Source organism: Chiroxiphia lanceolata, chromosome 8 (assembly GCF_009829145.1).
Source record: "Chiroxiphia lanceolata isolate bChiLan1 chromosome 8, bChiLan1.pri, whole genome shotgun sequence".
Classification (NCBI taxonomy): domain Eukaryota; kingdom Metazoa; phylum Chordata; class Aves; order Passeriformes; family Pipridae; genus Chiroxiphia; species Chiroxiphia lanceolata.
Window position 1 is genome coordinate 8,782,694 of NC_045644.1, and position 18,258 is coordinate 8,800,951.

Here is an 18,258-nt window from a genome sequence, read left to right on the forward strand (position 1 = left end):
CCTCTTTGACTCCATTTGCAAAAATTCCAGCCCCACTGAGGCATTTAGATATTTAGCTATCTCTGTTAAATACATAGATATTTATTTAGATATCCCTATTAGATATTTAGATATCCCCTCAATCCCCCAGGTTGGGGGGACTCTAAATAAACCAGGCACTGCATTACGCAGAGCTTGTCTCTGGCTCAGTGTCGCCCTTGAGAGGAAGTGTGGGGGTTGTGTGGGCTGGTTTGTTCTTGCTGTTCAATGGGCTTTTTATTTTTCTTAACTTCAATGACTTCACACTCTTATGGAGACTTCTCTCACCATTACCCTTTCTCTGTTCCAGGACTTGCTTTTCTCCTGGGCAATTGCCATCTTCCTGCTAGAGTGGTAGAAAGAGTATGACTCATATTTGGGAATTCAGGGGGCAATATAAGCAGACAGTATACAGTGAGTGCAGCATGGGAATGTGGCACAAATTAACAACCAGGGAAACAACCTAAAGGCACTAGCTGTATTCAGTGAGAGGAAATAAAGTAGTTAGTGAGGAGCATGTTAATTGCTAACTAATCACATAATCTCTGTTGCAGTTGGTTGGGTTTTGTCTCTCATACATCCAGTTTGCAGATGCTGCTGCTGTTTTACATAGACTTGTTAATCTGTGGACTCACTGAATTTCATCTCATGCCAATTTTAACATTAGTGTTCAGAAACCCTGAATAACCCAAAACTTACCTGGAGACCGGATAAGAAATGATTTTGACACCACGGAACAACAAGCTTCTTGATGCACCAAGAAGTTACGATAGCACCTATTCCTTTAGGTGTGTGTGTTTACACAACACATTTCCAATACCTATAGGTGATCTAAAAAATGACCAGTTATCCCTCAGATGGCATGGGTTTAAAGACATTCCCTTCAGGTGTTTCAGGACTAAAAGCGAGCACTGGGTAGTACCATGCATGAAATCATTTCCCTTTGCTGTTGATTCTAGAAGCAGCCAAGAGATTTAACAGAATTTGCTAAATTTTCCCATTGGGAAAAAGTGTTCCAGAATGAGGTTGATTTTTTTTTAAGAGTAGCTTTTTAAAAACGGGCTGTTTAGTGACTCAGCTTCAGGTTATTGGGAAGTTACAGGTGGTCTTTGGAGGACAAAGAGGGGCTGTGTTAGGAGAAAGTGAGGTATTTTGCAGCCTACAATGTGTTCTAAGTGTTAACATATTTATTAATCATATGTGGGCATACAACTTCACACACCCTACCAGAATTTACTGTACCAATGTCATTTCCATATTGTATCTCTGTAAGTGTTAGGAATCAGCCAATATGTGACATTAATTATCTGCATTTAGCATTGTGCAAGCTGACATAATGATCAATTATGGAGTAACACATCAGTAACTGTTTACTGAAGTACAGAAGTAATCCCCCCAGGTTTTCTGAAATATTCTGGACTTAACTACCCAAATCCTATTTTTGTCCAAAAGTAACATTTTTCCATAGCTGACAGGTGCAGCATGCAGTACTCAACTGCTTCAGCAGCAATGCCTCTTGCAGGTTACATGGAGGGGCTCTTCTCCCACCACCACACGGGAGCTTCTTCACTAGTTCACCTCTTTTTGGAAATGTTTTTCTGTGAAGTTCTAGAAAATTGCTCCATGGCTTTGAATTTCTTTTTGAAGAAATTCTTTGAATTTCAATTTCTCACCTCCTTTGTTCATCTATAACTGGAAACACAAGGTATTTGTCTCGCAGTTCAGTGACATATGACCACTTGCAGAAACTGTTTGAAAAAATGATGAAAGAATGCAGGATACTTGGTCTAAGAAAAAGAGTAGGGAGAACAGGCAGAAAAAAAACCACCTTCCACAGTGAAGATTCCTCTGGAGACAGTGGAAATCCAAATATTCCCCATGCCTACTGAAAACAAGGCAAGAAAAATCAGGTTAACTTTCTGAAAAAAATGTCTAGGATAAACAGTAGAAAAATCTTCCTAATTTTAGAGAGAGATGAGTCTTGGAACAACACAAGAAGGTTTGGACTTTCCTTTTCTAAAGTTCAGAAGAAGAGCTTAGGCAAATCTTGGCCAGGAAAGACTGAGGATGACATCCTGGTGAATACTCTTGAACTAGACGATCTGTGATTTTAGGGTTCAGGCCATGAGGACTGTCCTAGCGGGCTGACACAGTTACAGAGCTGGAAGAAGCCCTGTATAATGATAGCCAGCCATCCAATCCTTCAGAGATTCCTTGGGCAGAAATGGATTTGCTGTGCTCAAAGAAGCAGTGCAGAGCAAAGGAGTCCCATAGCAGCTTTGGAGAAGAACTCCTTCCTCTTCCGTGTCTCTTCTTCCATTTTCAGCCTCTGTAACTCCAGAACTGGGGTTTCCCTCTGTCTTTATTCAGAATTCAGCACAAACAGGCCTTTGAACTGAAACAGAAATATCAAAACATGATCCTTTCCCACCTTGAGAAACAAGCATATCCTGAACACTCTTATCTCAAAAGCAGAAGACACAGGCTGTGAAAACATTCAGTCTGGAAATTAGTCTTTTGAACAGGAGCTGAGTCTGAACAGATTGTATATATATCTGTGTTTGCTCGTTTTGAGTTACTTGACACTTTTCATCTTCAGCTAAATAAAATTTTCTAACGATTTTTTAAAAGTCCAGACTGGATAGACAAAGCACATTTGTCAAATTTACTACTGCAGTAAGTGGCACCAATGCTGATTTTTAGTGAGTGTAGTTTCTTACTGTAGTAGCTGACTTGGCCTAATTCAATTGGAAGCTAGACAAATACCGCCCTTGAGCCAAATCCACCTTAGTCAAAGCTTATATAAATCTCTTAATATCAATAATCCCGTGCCTGCTAAACCCAGGAGTTATTTTGGTTGTATCTGGCAAGATAAAATTATCTGTACTCAAACCCAGTGATTCTGTTTGTTGCCACACCATTGTGTATCAACACGACCTATTTTACAGCAATATATATGTGTGGAAATACAGCCTCACACAAACATGGATATGCCAATGTGTAGGTGTTCATACAGAGCACAGGTATGTGTCATACATACAGGCCATGTCACATCATGGCTCTGTAAGCAACAGAGGTCACTGTAAGACAGGACAAAACTCCCTTTTAGCATCCACCTGCTTATCAGGTTTCTTTTGATGTGATATTAGCTGAAAATTGTTCTTGTTCCTGTGGTAGCAATGGAAGGAGGACATATCCACAAAAAAAAATATTTACATGAAATATCCTTGTTTGGGAAACAAATGAGTACTTTGCTCTGGAAATCTGCAGTGCCACTGACATCCCTGTGGCAGTACCAGGCAGCACCAAAACAATTTCAGTGAACTCTGTTTGCACTGGGCTGAGAGCACATGCCTTTGGATACATGACTTCTCTCTGGTTTTCCCAGCTGTCTTTACCAGCAACACTTTCAAAGAGCAGGCCAGCCCTTCTCTTTCCCAAATCCATTAATTCATTTTTCACTTAGGGCTTATTTTGGGTGCCAATTTGGAACCCAAAGGTGCTCCAGACACATTCCTTTTCTCTAACCAGCTCTTTTTCCTGTCATCCCTTGAATGTATTCGTGTGTATGTAACGCAAGAGTAGCACAACATGAAAGGAGGCCCCACTGAATCACTGCACGACATCAGCCTTCCCTCCAACACTACAGCTCTCCGCTTCCTTGTGCCTTTCTGTGGCTAAAGGGAATCTAGGAAAAACATGACTTTCTCCCAAATACCTGGTGTTTGCACACCCCTAACTGACTAGGAGTTCAGTATAAGTCAATGTAACTCAGTGTAAAGAGATGGGGCCAGGCATGAACCAGTACTTTCTGCTGAAATGCAAAGTATACACAGTGCAAAGGTCACGTAAATTATTTGACCCTCTCTTTTTTTTTCATGTAAACAGATGCAGAAACACATGCCAACATGAAATAGAAGCCAAATACATGCCATTTATGCCAAAAAATAAGTTATTAGGACATAAAATGAAATTGTCATTCTCTATTCTTTTTACTTCAGCAACAAAAGATGCCTGGAAGCTCAAGAAGATAAAGACTATCTCCATACACTGTGTAACACATTCTTCTCCCTGATCTTTTGCCTGAGCTTTGGTACTTACTTAATCACTGAGGTCTTTTTTTTTCAGGAACATGAGCAGCCTTTAGCATGGAAGATATCTGACTGTGGAATCCTACATACAGTAAGTTTTACCTTAAAAAAGAGAAAAAAAAAGGGACATTTTTGTAGCTTGTTTTATCTGATCAACATTTGTGCATCTGTGTATCTGACTGGTATTTTAACTAGTTAAATAGAAATTTCCTACTAAGAGAGATGAGTACTTTTTTCCTTGCTGAGACTGGCTATTTTTTCTTTAGATGGAAACAGCCTCTGATGACCTCAACCTTCTCAGCAAAATTCAAATATGAATGTGTTCAGGTATGGGTCATGAACCTTTATACTGAAATAGGAGTCCAACTCCACCTGTCAGAAACACATGTAGTAGATCACAGTGGAGTTAAGGAACCTCTTAGAAATCTCCCACTTTCTTCAAAAAACATGGTATCACACAGGGAGATGCATAGCACTTGATAAGCAATAGGAGGTAGGAGTCTAAGGCTCTGCCCTCAATACCCAAAACCACTATAAGCAACTATACATCAACTAGAGGCAATTATTTATTTCCCAAAGTTTGCAATTCCTAGGCCTTGGCCAAAAAATACTGGGTAACTCTAATTTATGGTTGCCCAGTAGAATCTCTTTGAGTTGCTGAAGCTCTTCTAGATCAAGTCCTCCAACACCACTGTGCTGACTTGCATTCCCCATATAGCCCAGGGATAAGAGATGCCACACCAGAATGATGCCGAGGAGATGTTTGGTGCTGAAGTTATTCATGCCAAACTTAAACCAGAGTAAACTGGTTTGAATAGAGCCTCTTGAAATGCAAAAAGGAAATTGCTTTCTCATTTGCCCTGATACCTTTGACTATTACCTTCAGGTTAGTCAAGCTTACCTCCTTTCTTGTGGACCTGCTGATGAAGAAGTAAGCCTCTTCCACACCCTGGGGTTGCAGATCATTCACAGCCACTACATGATCTCCGTGGTTAAACAAACATCCCAGTCTCTGAGGACCAGTCCAGTGTGAAATGCTGTGGTATGTGGAGGGTAGCAAGAAAGGAAACATTCAGGATATCCAGTCACTGCTCATAGATGGCAATGGCTGAACAGGACTGCATTTATGGTACTGCCCTCTGGAAATAACATACAGGTGGAATGACTTTGTAACTTTTTGATCTGGTTCTAGCTGAAACTAAGCTGCTTCATCCATCCAAAGGGTATCCTCCTAAAAGAGCACATGACATTGACACTGCAGCATGTTAACAAGTGAGACTGGTGCTAGCAAGCTCACCAAAGTTGGGGATTCCAGTCTAAAAGCAGTGGCCCAGATTTGCTGTAGATGTTTTAGCCTGATGTTGGACTGATATGATTTCTGAAGTCATCCCAAGAGAATAAAATTAAAACTATTATCATCTGTTTTATCTATGTTATAACTGCCAGGATCAGGGATCCATTGCTGACCAGATGGGACCCTTATGGAAATTCCAGGATCTTTTGCCTGCTGGTCTCTGACAGACTATCCTTGATGACAAGCTATTTAGGATTAGTTGACCTGACAGTCAGACATGGTGCTCTATTCCCTTCCAGAACAAGCTCACAGTTCTTTAAACATGAATTTCTGCTGAGAAGGCTGTGTAGATTTAGATGTAAGTTCAGTTATTGAGGTTATTTTCAGACCCTTTTGCAATAGTATTTTTTCTTCTTGCTGACAGTGACTGAAATGAAGTGACTTGCTATGCAGTGCACTTGATTGGTGTGAATATGAGAGCAGTAGCAAAAGAAGCATTCTCAGTCCTGCGTGTCAGTGAAAGATGAACAGGAAGGACAGGAATATGCATTGAGCATTTTTTCTGCTCCATCCTCTTTATCCTAGTCACTGATATAGAAGGTCTAGGGAGAACACTAAGTTTCAGTGAGACTACTAAGAGGATGCATATGCTCTAGCCCATAACATCTCTGCCTAGCCCTCTTTCCTAGTACTGAACCACTGCTGCGATTAATTTGGAGAGAATTCTGTGCTCGCATCCAACTTGAGTCAGCTTGAGGCTGTCTTTACCTCAGCTATATCCCCTCACTTTATCTCTGAGACACAGCATCACTGTGGTTCAAAGGTAAAAGTAACTAGCAGTAATTAAGTGATTTCACACCAACATTAGAATAGCTTTTGTGGTGGGACTTTATCACTAAGTATTACACAGTATGATAAGGGATCTTGATTCCATAGAGCCCTCTCCAACAGCAGTTGAAATAGAAACTCAAGAACATGAAGAGCTAGAAAGAGCAGAAAGGAATCACTCAACTACCATCATGCACTAACCTTGCCCTGTTCTGCAGTGCCACAACTGTACAATGGATCTCTATACTTGCACACTTCTGTACCTGACTGTCACTTATTCAGATCTGACAGGCACTGTCACAAGACCTTCAGACTTACCATATTCGTCCTGCTGCTTCAGTAAATTTTAGGTAACTGTTAATATCAGCCAGGGGTACAAAAATATCCAACTTCTGCAGCTGGGTCTCATCTGTAACTTGACTGTGAGAGAAAACACCAGAGACCATAGAATTATAGAATATCTCTAGGGGGACCCATAGGGATTATTGAGCTCAACTCTCTACTCCTTACAGACTACATAAAATTAAATGATATGACTAAAAGTATCATCCAGATGCCTCTTGAATGCTGACAGGCTTCACACACTCTACTGGCACCTCAGCTGAAACCCATGGACACGTCTGTCTTCTCTGCAACAAAATAGAGAAGACACTCACCTGAGCAGTATAGACAACTGAACCACTGAAAGTGGTAATGAATTTTGCCTTCTCTGGAGGGCTGTCTGTGGGCTGGTGCTGCTTTCTGGGAATTCTATGTCTCTGTTTGCTTCCAAGTCTCTTGGACATGCACTGCTGTCCTGGCATTTGGGAGGAGATGGGAGCCCATCACGTCTGCACGTGAGCTGGCATCTCTCATCCAGCAACCTACTGAAGAGAAATGATGATAAAAAATTAAGTGGTTTGACCATTCCAGGGACTCTTGTGGTGTTTGAAGCTGGATCAAACAGTCATCAGTAAAGCAAAGAATAACAAGTTCTTGTAGAATATCCAGTGGACAGAATTAAAGCTAAGTAAAATAAACAGTCCTTCTAAAAACAGACCATAAATCTCAAAATAAACCTTGCCAGTATGTAAAAACTATTTATTAAGCCTGAAAACATCCCAGCTAACAGCATGCCTTGACAAAGAAACTGAGTATAGATTGTTGGCCTTGGCCGTAGTGGGTTCTGCAGGGATGTAAAGCTGTCCCCTGGGAGATACAATAACTCAGACATGCTTGAACTCATTTTAGCTTTTTTTGATGACCCTTATAATGCCTGGAGCTGACTTCACACCATGCCCCAAACAAGACTGGGGATAGTACCAAAAGCTGTTCTTGGTATGTTTTAACTCAGATGACGTAATTTTATAGTAATGCCCTCTGGGGGCTCCTAAAGACACAGACAAGTTTGAATAAATCTATTGGAATAAACTGGTTAGTGGGTCTGCATTTCCAGTTTCCTCCCACAATATGGTATCAAATCTGACTGTCTTTAGATGGCAGGCCATAGCCAACTACTGACCAGTCCTCTGGCTCAGGAGGTGTGGCCTTACTGTGTAGGCACACTTCTCTTCAGTATTCATTGCTGTATTGTGGAGGTTGTAAAGTTTCCTTGTGGCACTAAAACTGTGACACAAAGTTTAGGTCTTTTTTTGTGATGTGCCAAACACTGTAGCTTCAAAATACACAGCATCAAATCCCTTCTTTCAATGGGCAAATGTGAGGAAGGAGACGACTGAACTCACATAACTTCTTAATGGAAAAGTAAGGAGCTAATGCCCCATCTCTACTTTTCTCTTTTAACCACTAGATAATGCCGCCTGCTTGGAGAGTACCTGTCTGAAAGGTTGTTGGAACTTGGCTGCAGTGTCTCAGTAAAGTGGTGGACTGTTGAGTCATGACAACCTAGAAAAAGTATGAATCAACAAAAAGTACTGCATCCTGTAGTGAGAGCCTGTCTAAATGCATGAGTTTGCAATGTGAGCTTAAATTTCATGTTGATGAGTTTGAATCTGACTCCAGTACTCCTCTGAGTTCTGAATTATCTGAACCAAGACCAAACAAGGACTCATTCAAACAAGATGCAGCATCTAGACCTTGTTATCTTAATACCACAGATGTCATCTCTATCTGTCCTAAAATGTCACTTAATTTGCAAACCTTAATGAAGTTGTTACTTACAGCGATTTCATTGACATATAAATGTTCTCCTTTACTGGGTTGTTTTGCACTGGTTTCTCTTGCACAGGGACATCAGTTCCAGCTGTAAGGTCAGGCTTTGATACTTCAGCAGCGCACTGTCAGAAACACATAAAAACATGACATGTTAATATTATTGCTCTGCCTACAGAAAAAAAAAAAATCTTAATTTCCTTAGTTTGTTTAGTGCTTGTGGTGTTTAAACACATTGGCTAATATAGATTGGCTTTCCCCAAATAAGTCAAAGGTATTTGAAAGTTACAAGTTAATGATGGTATTATTAACACTGTCAGACTAGGATGCAACCAGCTATACTCTAAAGTACTACCCTCCCCCCAAAAAAGTTACATTTTAATGTAAGCAGGCTGAAAAAAGAGACTTGTACTTTGTGTGTGCTTAACTTAGAGCACTTAGATTACATAACAAAATCATATTAGTAATGTTATTCAGTCAGATGTACAGTCTTGGGAGAGACTCCAGGACTTCTTCAGAAAACTGACCACTTAGCATTTCTTGACCACTAACTACATGGGAAACCTAGAGGAGCTAGCCTCCCAAATTAGCTGTTAAAATTTGTTTAAAATTACCAGAATGATTTCTTCTGCTCCCTTGTTTCACAGTGAAATGTAGATACTAAAGTGTACCACAGTGTTTTAAATGTACTGCTTCATTTTATGAAGCTTACTGATGCTTCAACAGAATTATATTTTAAAATATATAAAACTAATGCACTGTTATATTCTCTAAGTTTTCACTTTCGGAAAAAAAAAAAACAAACCCATCCTGTTATACAATAGTCAAAAGCCATTTACAATGAAACAGTCAATTTGGGGACTTTCAACAAAATCAGCAATGTTTTTGTCAAAATGCCACTTTCTACCAGAAAGATCCTTTGAATGAGTCTAGTGTATTTTTTTCTTGTATAAATGAAAGCTCTATTACCTACTGCTTTATCTATGTTTTCCTTTTGCAAGGTACAAGGGCTTCCTCATACCAGTTCCTCTTTGTCTCATTAAATGTCTCCTGTGTCCTTGGAGCTGTTAACAAACCAGCAGAACTCACAACTGATAAACTACCTGTGCTAAAATATTGCTGGGAGTTTGATAATAATCTTCTTCATCCTTTTGTATGTTTTCATCTGTATCTGATGGCAGCAGATTTTCCTCACTTCTTCCCAGAATTTTATCCTGCTAAAAGAATGGTTTTGTATTTAATGCGATCAGTTATACAGATTAACGTGTATTTTTCCATTTACGTGGAAAAGTGGAGAAGTAATAGAATAAGCACATATTCACAGAAAACATGGGAAGACATGTTTCTTCTCGAAGTACGATATACTCAGAGAAAGCCTGTTTTAGAAACAAGTTTTCTATATTTGTGCTCCTTCCTGTATTTTTGAAATTCAATAGACACAGACAAAACTGGTCACTGGTATTAATACTTCTCAGAGATGGATTTGTGGTAACCAGGTAGTTGCAACTGGTTGCATGATCACAGCCTGTTATTTTGTTTAAAAATGAAGTGGGTTAAACACTTCATGTATGAATCTGAATGAATTTAGGGTCACTTGTATGGAAAAGATTTTTTATTTGCATTTCAGTCCTCACGCTAGGAAAAAAATCTGTAGGAAATCTAGGAGTTGACTGGGGCATATTTGTCCTTTGTAAGCAGCTTTTAACTGCTATCAAGTAAAGAATGAATTTGGGATTTCCCTGACTAATGAGAAATCTGTTATCTCATACTGCTCTATGAACAAGAAGATACCCAAAAGACTGGAGATCCGACACTGAACCCTTTGTATTGTGAATGATATTCTGTCTTTATAAATACCAGAAACATTAAGTTCGAGGCAATTTGGTAAGTCAAGGAGAAGTTAGTCCCTCCACCAAGTTTACCTTTCTAAGTCACAAAGATAAATTATTTATTTTTATGTCTCCTTGTTGACTTCACTATAGTGAAGAGTATGGTAATTAGTATTTAGCTGCCTCCCAATGCAATTCTCTATGCCATGTTTGTGATGCAACTGTTTTTTATCTCTACACTTACATCTGTGGTTTCCATGGTGATCGTTTTAATAATTGCTAAATATGCCATGAATATATTACTGTTTTCAAGGAAAAGTAAATTAAACTAATGACTTTCTTACATATAAAGAGAAGAAACTGGCATTGAATATAAATCAAGGATGATTAATGTATTTTTTTCCTTGTTGGTATGAATGACATTAAAAGCAACTCACGCAGCAGGAGTCAGAACAAACCTCCAAACGGTCCTTCAAGAAGTGCAGAACAAAACCACAGCAGAAACAAGACTGGCTCTGTGGTCATGATTTGAAGTCATGGATGAGTTTCCTAGTGTCTTTTTAGGGGCTTTGGATCAATCAAGGAAGTAAACATTTGGGGAGAAGGAGAAGAGAAAATGATTTTATTAAGTCTTGAGATTCTCCAATTCCCAAGAAATCTCAAAGAGCAGACAGCACTCATCAGCTTTCCAAACCGAGCTTTCAGTCAGTGACAGTGGCTATCTTTTGCCAACTGCACAGTGTTTCTCCTTGGCACCATCACAGATTATAGGGATAATGGGAAAAAGAAGGATACACTGCAGCAGTCCTGTGCTTCCCTAAAGTAGTTTGTCAACATCTCCGTTCCTCCAGGTCTCTTACCAGCAGGGCAGTGCAGTCAGCCTCAGTGTAGTTTTTCTCAACTGAACAGCTAGACAAGTCCTTTAAGTGTCTGTTGAACCATAATATGGATTTACATTAAAGAGAAAGTACACTGTGGAGAAAATCGGCTGTAGCACAGGATGGAAATGATACCTGGAGAACAACTGAGTAATTGTTACCTATAAGCTCCTTAGGAAAAGTTATGTATTGCCCTTAGACAGAGGAATCTCTCTTTCAAAAAATCAGATATGTGTAACAGATCCCAACAAGGGTGCCTAGGTACAGGGTGGTGTAAGTCAGGGCTCTTTATTTTGATGTATTTTAGATATTGAAAGCTGTGTATCAAAACAGCTGAAGCTGAATTGCTGAGTCAGATGTGGTTTGGTAGCTTCAAAGTGTGGGTTGAAAAGGAGCCAGGTCCCCAGACCTCTCCAGGGTCCCTGCCAGCAGGACTAGACTCACTGACATGGAGAGGCCCATTTGCATGAGTAACGACTACTGAACAAAGTGTTCTCGAGATCTAGGCCTGGATGAGGGAACCACTGATAAACAGCAAAATATATCAGATGTTTGGAATGGGAAGTCATACTTCTAAAAGGAAGTAAATACAAGGGATTAATCAGGAAGTCAGTTATCTAGATGTCACTGAGCAGAGAATAGGTCTGGACATGTAAGCAGACGCTAAACTTATGAGGCAAGTGAAATATTTTTATCGAATGAACAAATATTTTTGTTTCTTGTTCTCTGTACAACAAGGTTATTTATTTTCACACATGCCAAAACAGAAATATGAGCTTCCTGCTATTCCCTCTGCTTAGGCCAGAAAGGTAAAACCCAAATTCCTTTTTTTAACTGTCACGGTCAATCTGTCTTAGTCAGAACAGCTGCAAATAATATATGCCATCTGAGGCATCGTAAGTATGAGAAGAATTAATGAATAAGACAGAAAAGGCATGCATAAGAAAGAGACACAAAGAGACCCTTGGTATGCACCTGGAGAAGAGCTAGTTAAAATCAGACCAAGGGTTAACTCAATGCATTTCAGAGCTCAGAATCACAACTGAATTACTGCAGCTTTATAAAGTACTGTGCATCAGCTGAGTATGCTGACTGCCATGGCATGGCAATGTAGTTTCAGCTATTTTCACTTCTTTGCACTAAATTTAGCTGTATTATCTCATACATATTGCTGTCAGCCTATATACAAGGGTGGTGATTTCAGCATGATTTACCACCCTGTTAGCTGTGATAGCAGAACAGAGTCTTTGCCCTGTATCTTAGCTACTCCAGATCATAGTCTAGTGCATAAACTGTCAATAAAAGATGGGTTTAAACTGCAAACTGGTGTGATAAGTCTTAGTTGTGCCTTCTGTCCTCTTGGCTCTGCTGCAAAGGCAGTAATCCACGGCAGAGGAAAACTGCTGCAGGCGCTTGTTCAGGGAACACAGGTCAGAACATTTAGCCAATAATACATGATAACATTCATATTTTATCTTTCCAAACATTCCTGCCAAATATGGAAGTGAAATTACTTGAAGTAATATTTATGCTGACAGAAGGTCAGTTCTGAGGTGTGCCTCAATTTAGCAAGCCCTTGTTTTGTAGTTCAGTTACATTGACTCAATTGCTACTGGCAAAGGCTGAAGAAATAAACCATTTAGGAGCAACTGTGGCGCAGCTGAGAAATGTGGTGGTAGAGTCAAATCCTCAGTCAGTGCAACTTCTGAGTTTTCTTCATCAAGTTTGTAAGAGCTACCATAAGTTGCAGTTGCTGCACAGAAACTCTGAGGATCTGCCTCCAAAGACAACAGGGTATTTCAAGCAAGTTCTTAGAAGATTATTTTCAGTGCTAAACAAGAAAATAGACTAAATATCTAGGCAATTTCATAATGAAAACCAACTCAATGTACTGGGAAAGCAGGTGGAAAATCTATAGTCACAGGTGAGATAAAAGCCAATAGTCACTTCTGCAGACTGAATAAGACGAGCTGTTTGATTTTTTTCTGCTCACCAGGCTGGGAAACACTCCTCTTGGTGAGTCACACTGAGCCTGATGAGGGCCAGGATCTGAATAAGGCCTGTTCTTGTCTTCTGAGCAACCATTCTCCTGAATACCAAAGAAAAAAGTTGATTCCCCATAAAGACACAGTGGAGGTGCTTCACCCGCATTCATCTTCCTCTAGCTGGCCCATTTACACACAGCTTTGTGACTACAGAAACCCAACAATTCCTTGGCTGCTACACCACCCTGTTACCAGGGGATGGGGACTGCAATTGCTTGAGGACAGCAGCAGCACTTTCCTTCCTTTCTATTTTAATACTGAGGGGAAAATCTGTAAGGCACAGAGGATCTGGACCTGAACTCCCCTCTAAGCCTGGAATGAGAGAGACAAAGAAAAGCACAATTACAAAACAGGAGGAATGTGGCTAGAAGCTGCCAAGACAATCATCACATGCCTTTGCCATGACAAGGTGTGTCAAAGCAAATCTTCAGAGCATCACTTCACGCCCAGTAATCTTTGCCAGTCAGTTTAGACAACCAATGAATATAATTTCTCATTGCCTTTACTTACGTGCAGATATTACTCAAAAGAATTTCCTTCATGGGGACCCTCTGATGTTATCACCCAGGTTTTACTCAGGAACCCCCACCAGAGAGCAGAACAGACCACCCAGGTATGCATTGCAGAAGATCTGAAGAACTTTTGATGTAAAAAAGCAACCATGCAAATGAAATTTCAGTCATCCCTGGGCACAGATTTATTATTAAGGATGGCTAATCTGTTTACCTTCTGGCAGCTTTGCCTTTCTGTGAAACTAGTCACATCTATGGAATTTAAGAATAGTGGCAAAGAGGAGGGTCGGCTTCTGACTCCAGGATTTGGAGGGTCTTTGTTCTAGAAATAAGGTAACAGCAGTCTAAGAAAACAGGCACCTGATAGATGTGGTCTACAACATACCAACACATCCTACTAGTACACATTTTACTTCTAAGGGCTCAGAGAGATTGTCTACATCGCATTTTTAAGGGAGACATAAATTTGCCCTGCCGGCACTTTGAGCTGACTGGAAGCTGCAGGGATGTAAGTAACTTTGTGCCAAGTCTGTACTGGTAGGCCTGGCTGGCTGAAAAGGTGCAGAAACTTGGGCCTGAGCTTGAACTAACAAGGCTTCCAGCCGGTTCATAACATTGGCAGACTAGATGTGGTTTGGTTTGTAAAACAACATGTAAATATAACAAAAATACACAGAGTGAGGATAACACACAAGTTATTAAAGGTGCAGTTCATTGAAGCGTAATATCAATCATCTCCTAATTTCCATATGGCTTACTCTTCAAAGAGATTCCTTCAATGTAAAATCAATCCCAGCACAGACTATGCAATACCTGCTTAATGCACAAAGCCAGGGTACAGGATTTATACAGAAAATGAATGAATGAAAATTGTAAATAATCAAGGCCAGAGCCAAGTTGCAGGGCAAAAATGAGGTAAATTCCTCTGCAGTTTTCTAATGGAAATAGAAACATCCTTTTTTTCCCTAAAATCAAGTACAGTAAAATGTCACCTGAGGGCAGCATCCACCTTGTTTGTCCTCCCTGCAGACTGAAGATATCAGAGTCACCCAGTCCTCTGTTTCCTGCCTGTAGGTTGGAACATAAGAAATGAAAACTTATTGACAGGTAACACACAAGGAAAATCCATTTGTCTACACACTTCTTCCTAAGGGGCTAAAAATAACTGCACCTTTTTTTTTTTTAAGAGACTGCTCGAGTGGTCATAGCCAGATGGCAAAGTTTGACCTCAGAGAGGTGCAGCCCAAGGTTGGGAACTAAAAGTTTTGCAGAGGGGCTGTGTGTCTGTGTGCAAGAGACGTGGAGACGTGGGATGGTGCTTGCTGCTTTCTTTACTGTGTGTGAGGCTGCTCTGTTGACTCCTGCCACAGAGAGTTAACAAGGCTTGGGAATGCGTTTGGATGAAGAGGATGAGAAACATGCCATGGAAGGACCCTTGAAGCCCTGTTTCATGCTTGCAGTGTATTTAGTTGGATTAATTCTGGAATGCTTCCCACTGAGCAAAGGGTGTGAGAGCAGAGCCTCGGGGGAAGGCGTTGGGTGGCACGCTCAAGTAACACTCAGGTATGTGTTTTTCTTCTGTGCTTATCAGAATTTCACACATCAGCTGCTCTTCTGCATAAAGGCAAAAAAAACCCCTGATACACTCGTGACTGGGAACCTGAAGAGGAGAAGCTGAGAACCAGCAGCATAGGAGCAGTGTGACAAACATCCTCCCTCGCCTAACTGAGCTTTGGCTCATCAGCTTGACAGAAGCAGTTTCTGCCCCTGCTGAGGACTGAATTGCAGCCTGGGAAAGCAGGGACCATGCCACCCTGCTGCAGCAAAGGCCCTAGTCAGTACTTCTGGGATGTGTTTTCCCTTGGGAGAACTTTTGCCTTCAATCTGCTTCCCTTGATTAATAGCCTACTCTTCAGGCAATATTATTTCCTGCGATTTATCCATAAGGAGCAGAAGCTTTTCTAAGTCCCAGAATATGCTGGATGAGAAGACAAAGGTCTCTGTGCTCTTTCTTGGTCTTTAACTGGTACAGTTTGAAATGGTGCTGCCACACTGATGTACCACCACTGCTATCCCCACTCCCAACCCTGTGTTCCCACTACTTTCAGGTGTTGGATGTAACAGTGTGGCTGCAGGGAAGGTTTAGCTCACCTGTCTGAACCAGCAAAAAATTAAGTCAGCCACAGGGGGAGGGGGGAAATTACATAGAAAAGAGCTGTTTTCTGTTGGATCAAACAGCTGAATCATTTCATCCCATGTAGCTGAGACACATGAAGGGAAGGGAGCGACTGTGAAGGAGCAGGACCTTGCCTTGGGGCAGCAGCTTAGTGTTCCATTGGCTTAACTGTAATGTCATACTGCATTTGCACATCTTGCTATGCCTACCTGCTGTCCCCAATGAGGTAGTAGCATCTGTTTCCAGTACTGATGGACATCACCTGCTCAGGAAGGCATTTAAACATCTTCCTCACTGTTTCCATAATTTCAAAATTTCTTATGCCAACTTCAATACTTATGATTCTGTTAAGATAAGCATATGAAACATCCTATATAGCTATACATACATATGTACAAATACACACACACACATATATGTGTGTATGTGCATATTTTACTCTGATCACAGCATAGTATGATGAGATCTGCATGGGAAAAGATAAACATTTTTCCACAGAAAAAAAGCTCAAGAAAATAAGCACAAATATTCAAAATGGATGGCCTTTCAGTGAAGAAAACTTCCAAGCAAAAAAGAATTAAATCAACTTTTGCAAAGATTTGGATTTTGGATCCTCATTTCTGGAAAAGCAGGCTGTTAGTCTAACACAGGACCTTGAAAATAAATGATAGTAAGAAAAATTTCTTGAAGAAGTTTTTTAACCACTATAAACCAATAAATTTGATTTGAAATTAATTGTATATTAATAGTGTTTTAATGGAGGGGAAAAGGAACAGAAGTACTCTTAATGGATACTTGAAGCATTACTTCCATTAACTTCCAAGAAGTTAATAAAAATAATAACAACAATAATGATGGTAATAATGTAACCACATACCACTGAGCAAGCTGCAATATTTTTGAAAGCTTCACAAAGTAAATCCATTTAATGGAAGAAGCACAACAGCAATGTTGTTCAGGGACCTCCATGCTGAACAATTCCAGGAACCTAGAATATTAAGCTCCAGGTCTGACGGGTAAAATCTTTGCATTTTCTGTTTCACTTCCAAGTATCTCACACCACCTGTGACATAGTAAAGAGTGCTGGTACAAAGCCAGTGACACCCAGTCTTGCTGCAGCGGGCACTGTGCTGAGAGGAGTGAAATGACCAACCCAAACGAGCCAAGCAGGGCCATTTCTTGATGGAGTAAGAGGCAGTGGGGCACCAGCACCAGCCCAAAGGGCCACATGAAAGCCAGGAGACCTCTGCACAGCCTGCAAAGCAGCTTTGTGAAGCTGCAGGTAGGAAAAGGTTGTGTGACATAGGTAAGAGGGGCATAGCCAGTCCTTCTTCACATGTGAATGAATGCATAGCACTGTCCTCACAGGAGATAAAATATCTTCCGCTACAGGAATACAGCCTTTGGGGTCATGGAGCCAAGATGTCTGGTTTGCACATACGACATCACCATGATCATTCACATAAATGTATTAAATTTTAATAAAATAATTGAGGATTTTTACTTCTACCTACTGTAAGCTGCACCCAAATCCTACAAAAGCCTGCAGGGCTCATTTCTTGACTTCCGCGAGATTTGAATCAAGAATCTGAGTTAGGAAAAAGTGTCTGTACAACCAGTGGCCATTGAAGAGTGTTGATACATGACTTAAAATAAAAAAAGTGATGCATTTGAGTTACATACTGATCAACAGCTATGGAGCCTTTTACATGTTGGCCTTTTAGATACTTCAGGATGTAATTCCCCTTGCTGGATTTGGACAGGACGAAAAGACGCCTTTTTCAGGAATTCTGCCAAAGAGAAAGCAATTTGTTTGTCGTTAAAATTCAGGATAGCAGATATAACAGCTGCTTGTTGAAGGATTGCTGAAATATGACTAATCTGTGCTGGTATACCTGTGAGCTGAAAAGTTGAAGAGGTGGTGATTTGATGAGGAATCCGTGCTTGCAGACTCCACCTTCAGGGTAAAATGTATTTTGAATTCTCCCTAATCAAAAAGAAATGAACAGCACCATTACTTAATTTATTGCCAATTAATCTCTTACAAAGACCTGCTTGAACTGGAAATTGTTGCTGAAGGCTGGGTTTCTGTGCTCAGATGGCCATAAACCATATTACAATTAGAGAAGAGAAACACAAATCAAGGCTATAAAACACAGGGCCAGGCCCTACTTCCCTGATATTAATGTTATGGCTGACAACCAGCCCAAACTGTAAGCAAATGATAGTGAAAATGTAGAAGGCTCAGAAGATATCATGAGCCTCTGCCTTCTTTAAATGGTTTTATTTAAATTTGGAGTCTGGTCTTATTTAACTTTATAATTAGTGATCTGAAAGACAGTAAAGCCACCCCTAATGCACTTTATAGATGGCATTCAATCAGCTAAGGATAGATTATCTTACACTGTGAATCGTGATGTCACAACAGGAAAAAGT

At 40.4% G+C, this 18,258-nt stretch overlaps 1 protein-coding gene across 1 annotated transcript; it reads right to left on the minus strand.

Annotated features, from left to right (window-relative positions):
* Positions 1-1,115: 1,115 nt before the first annotated feature.
* PLEKHS1 (pleckstrin homology domain containing S1) lies at positions 1,116-17,590 on the minus strand. The gene is made up of 12 exons (XM_032695084.1): positions 17,506-17,590; positions 16,032-16,166; positions 14,639-14,714; positions 13,861-13,968; positions 13,083-13,178; positions 9,486-9,596; positions 8,392-8,507; positions 6,888-7,097; positions 6,550-6,651; positions 5,011-5,146; positions 4,120-4,211; positions 1,116-2,413 (listed from the first exon to the last, which is right to left on the minus strand). Exons 2-11 carry the CDS (start codon positions 16,124-16,126, stop codon positions 4,143-4,145), a joined length of 1,119 nt encoding a protein of 372 aa, XP_032550975.1. The 5' UTR covers positions 16,127-16,166; positions 17,506-17,590; the 3' UTR covers positions 1,116-2,413; positions 4,120-4,142.
* Between the last annotated feature and the right edge of the window lie 668 nt (positions 17,591-18,258).

What these genes read in the sequence shown, in the direction of transcription:
- PLEKHS1 (XM_032695084.1), bottom strand. Translation starts at nt 16,126, where the DNA reads ATGGAAACAGTGAGGAAGATGTTTAAATGCCTTCCTGAGCAGGTGATG. An exon ending in AAAGGCAAAGCTGCCAGAAG is followed by an intron (nt 13,179 to 13,860) that starts GTAAACAGATTA and finishes TTTGGTATTCAG; the next exon opens with GAGAATGGTTGCTCAGAAGA. An exon ending in GAGGAGTGTTTCCCAGCCTG is followed by an intron (nt 9,597 to 13,082) that starts GTGAGCAGAAAA and finishes TTCTTTTAGCAG; the next exon opens with GATAAAATTCTGGGAAGAAG.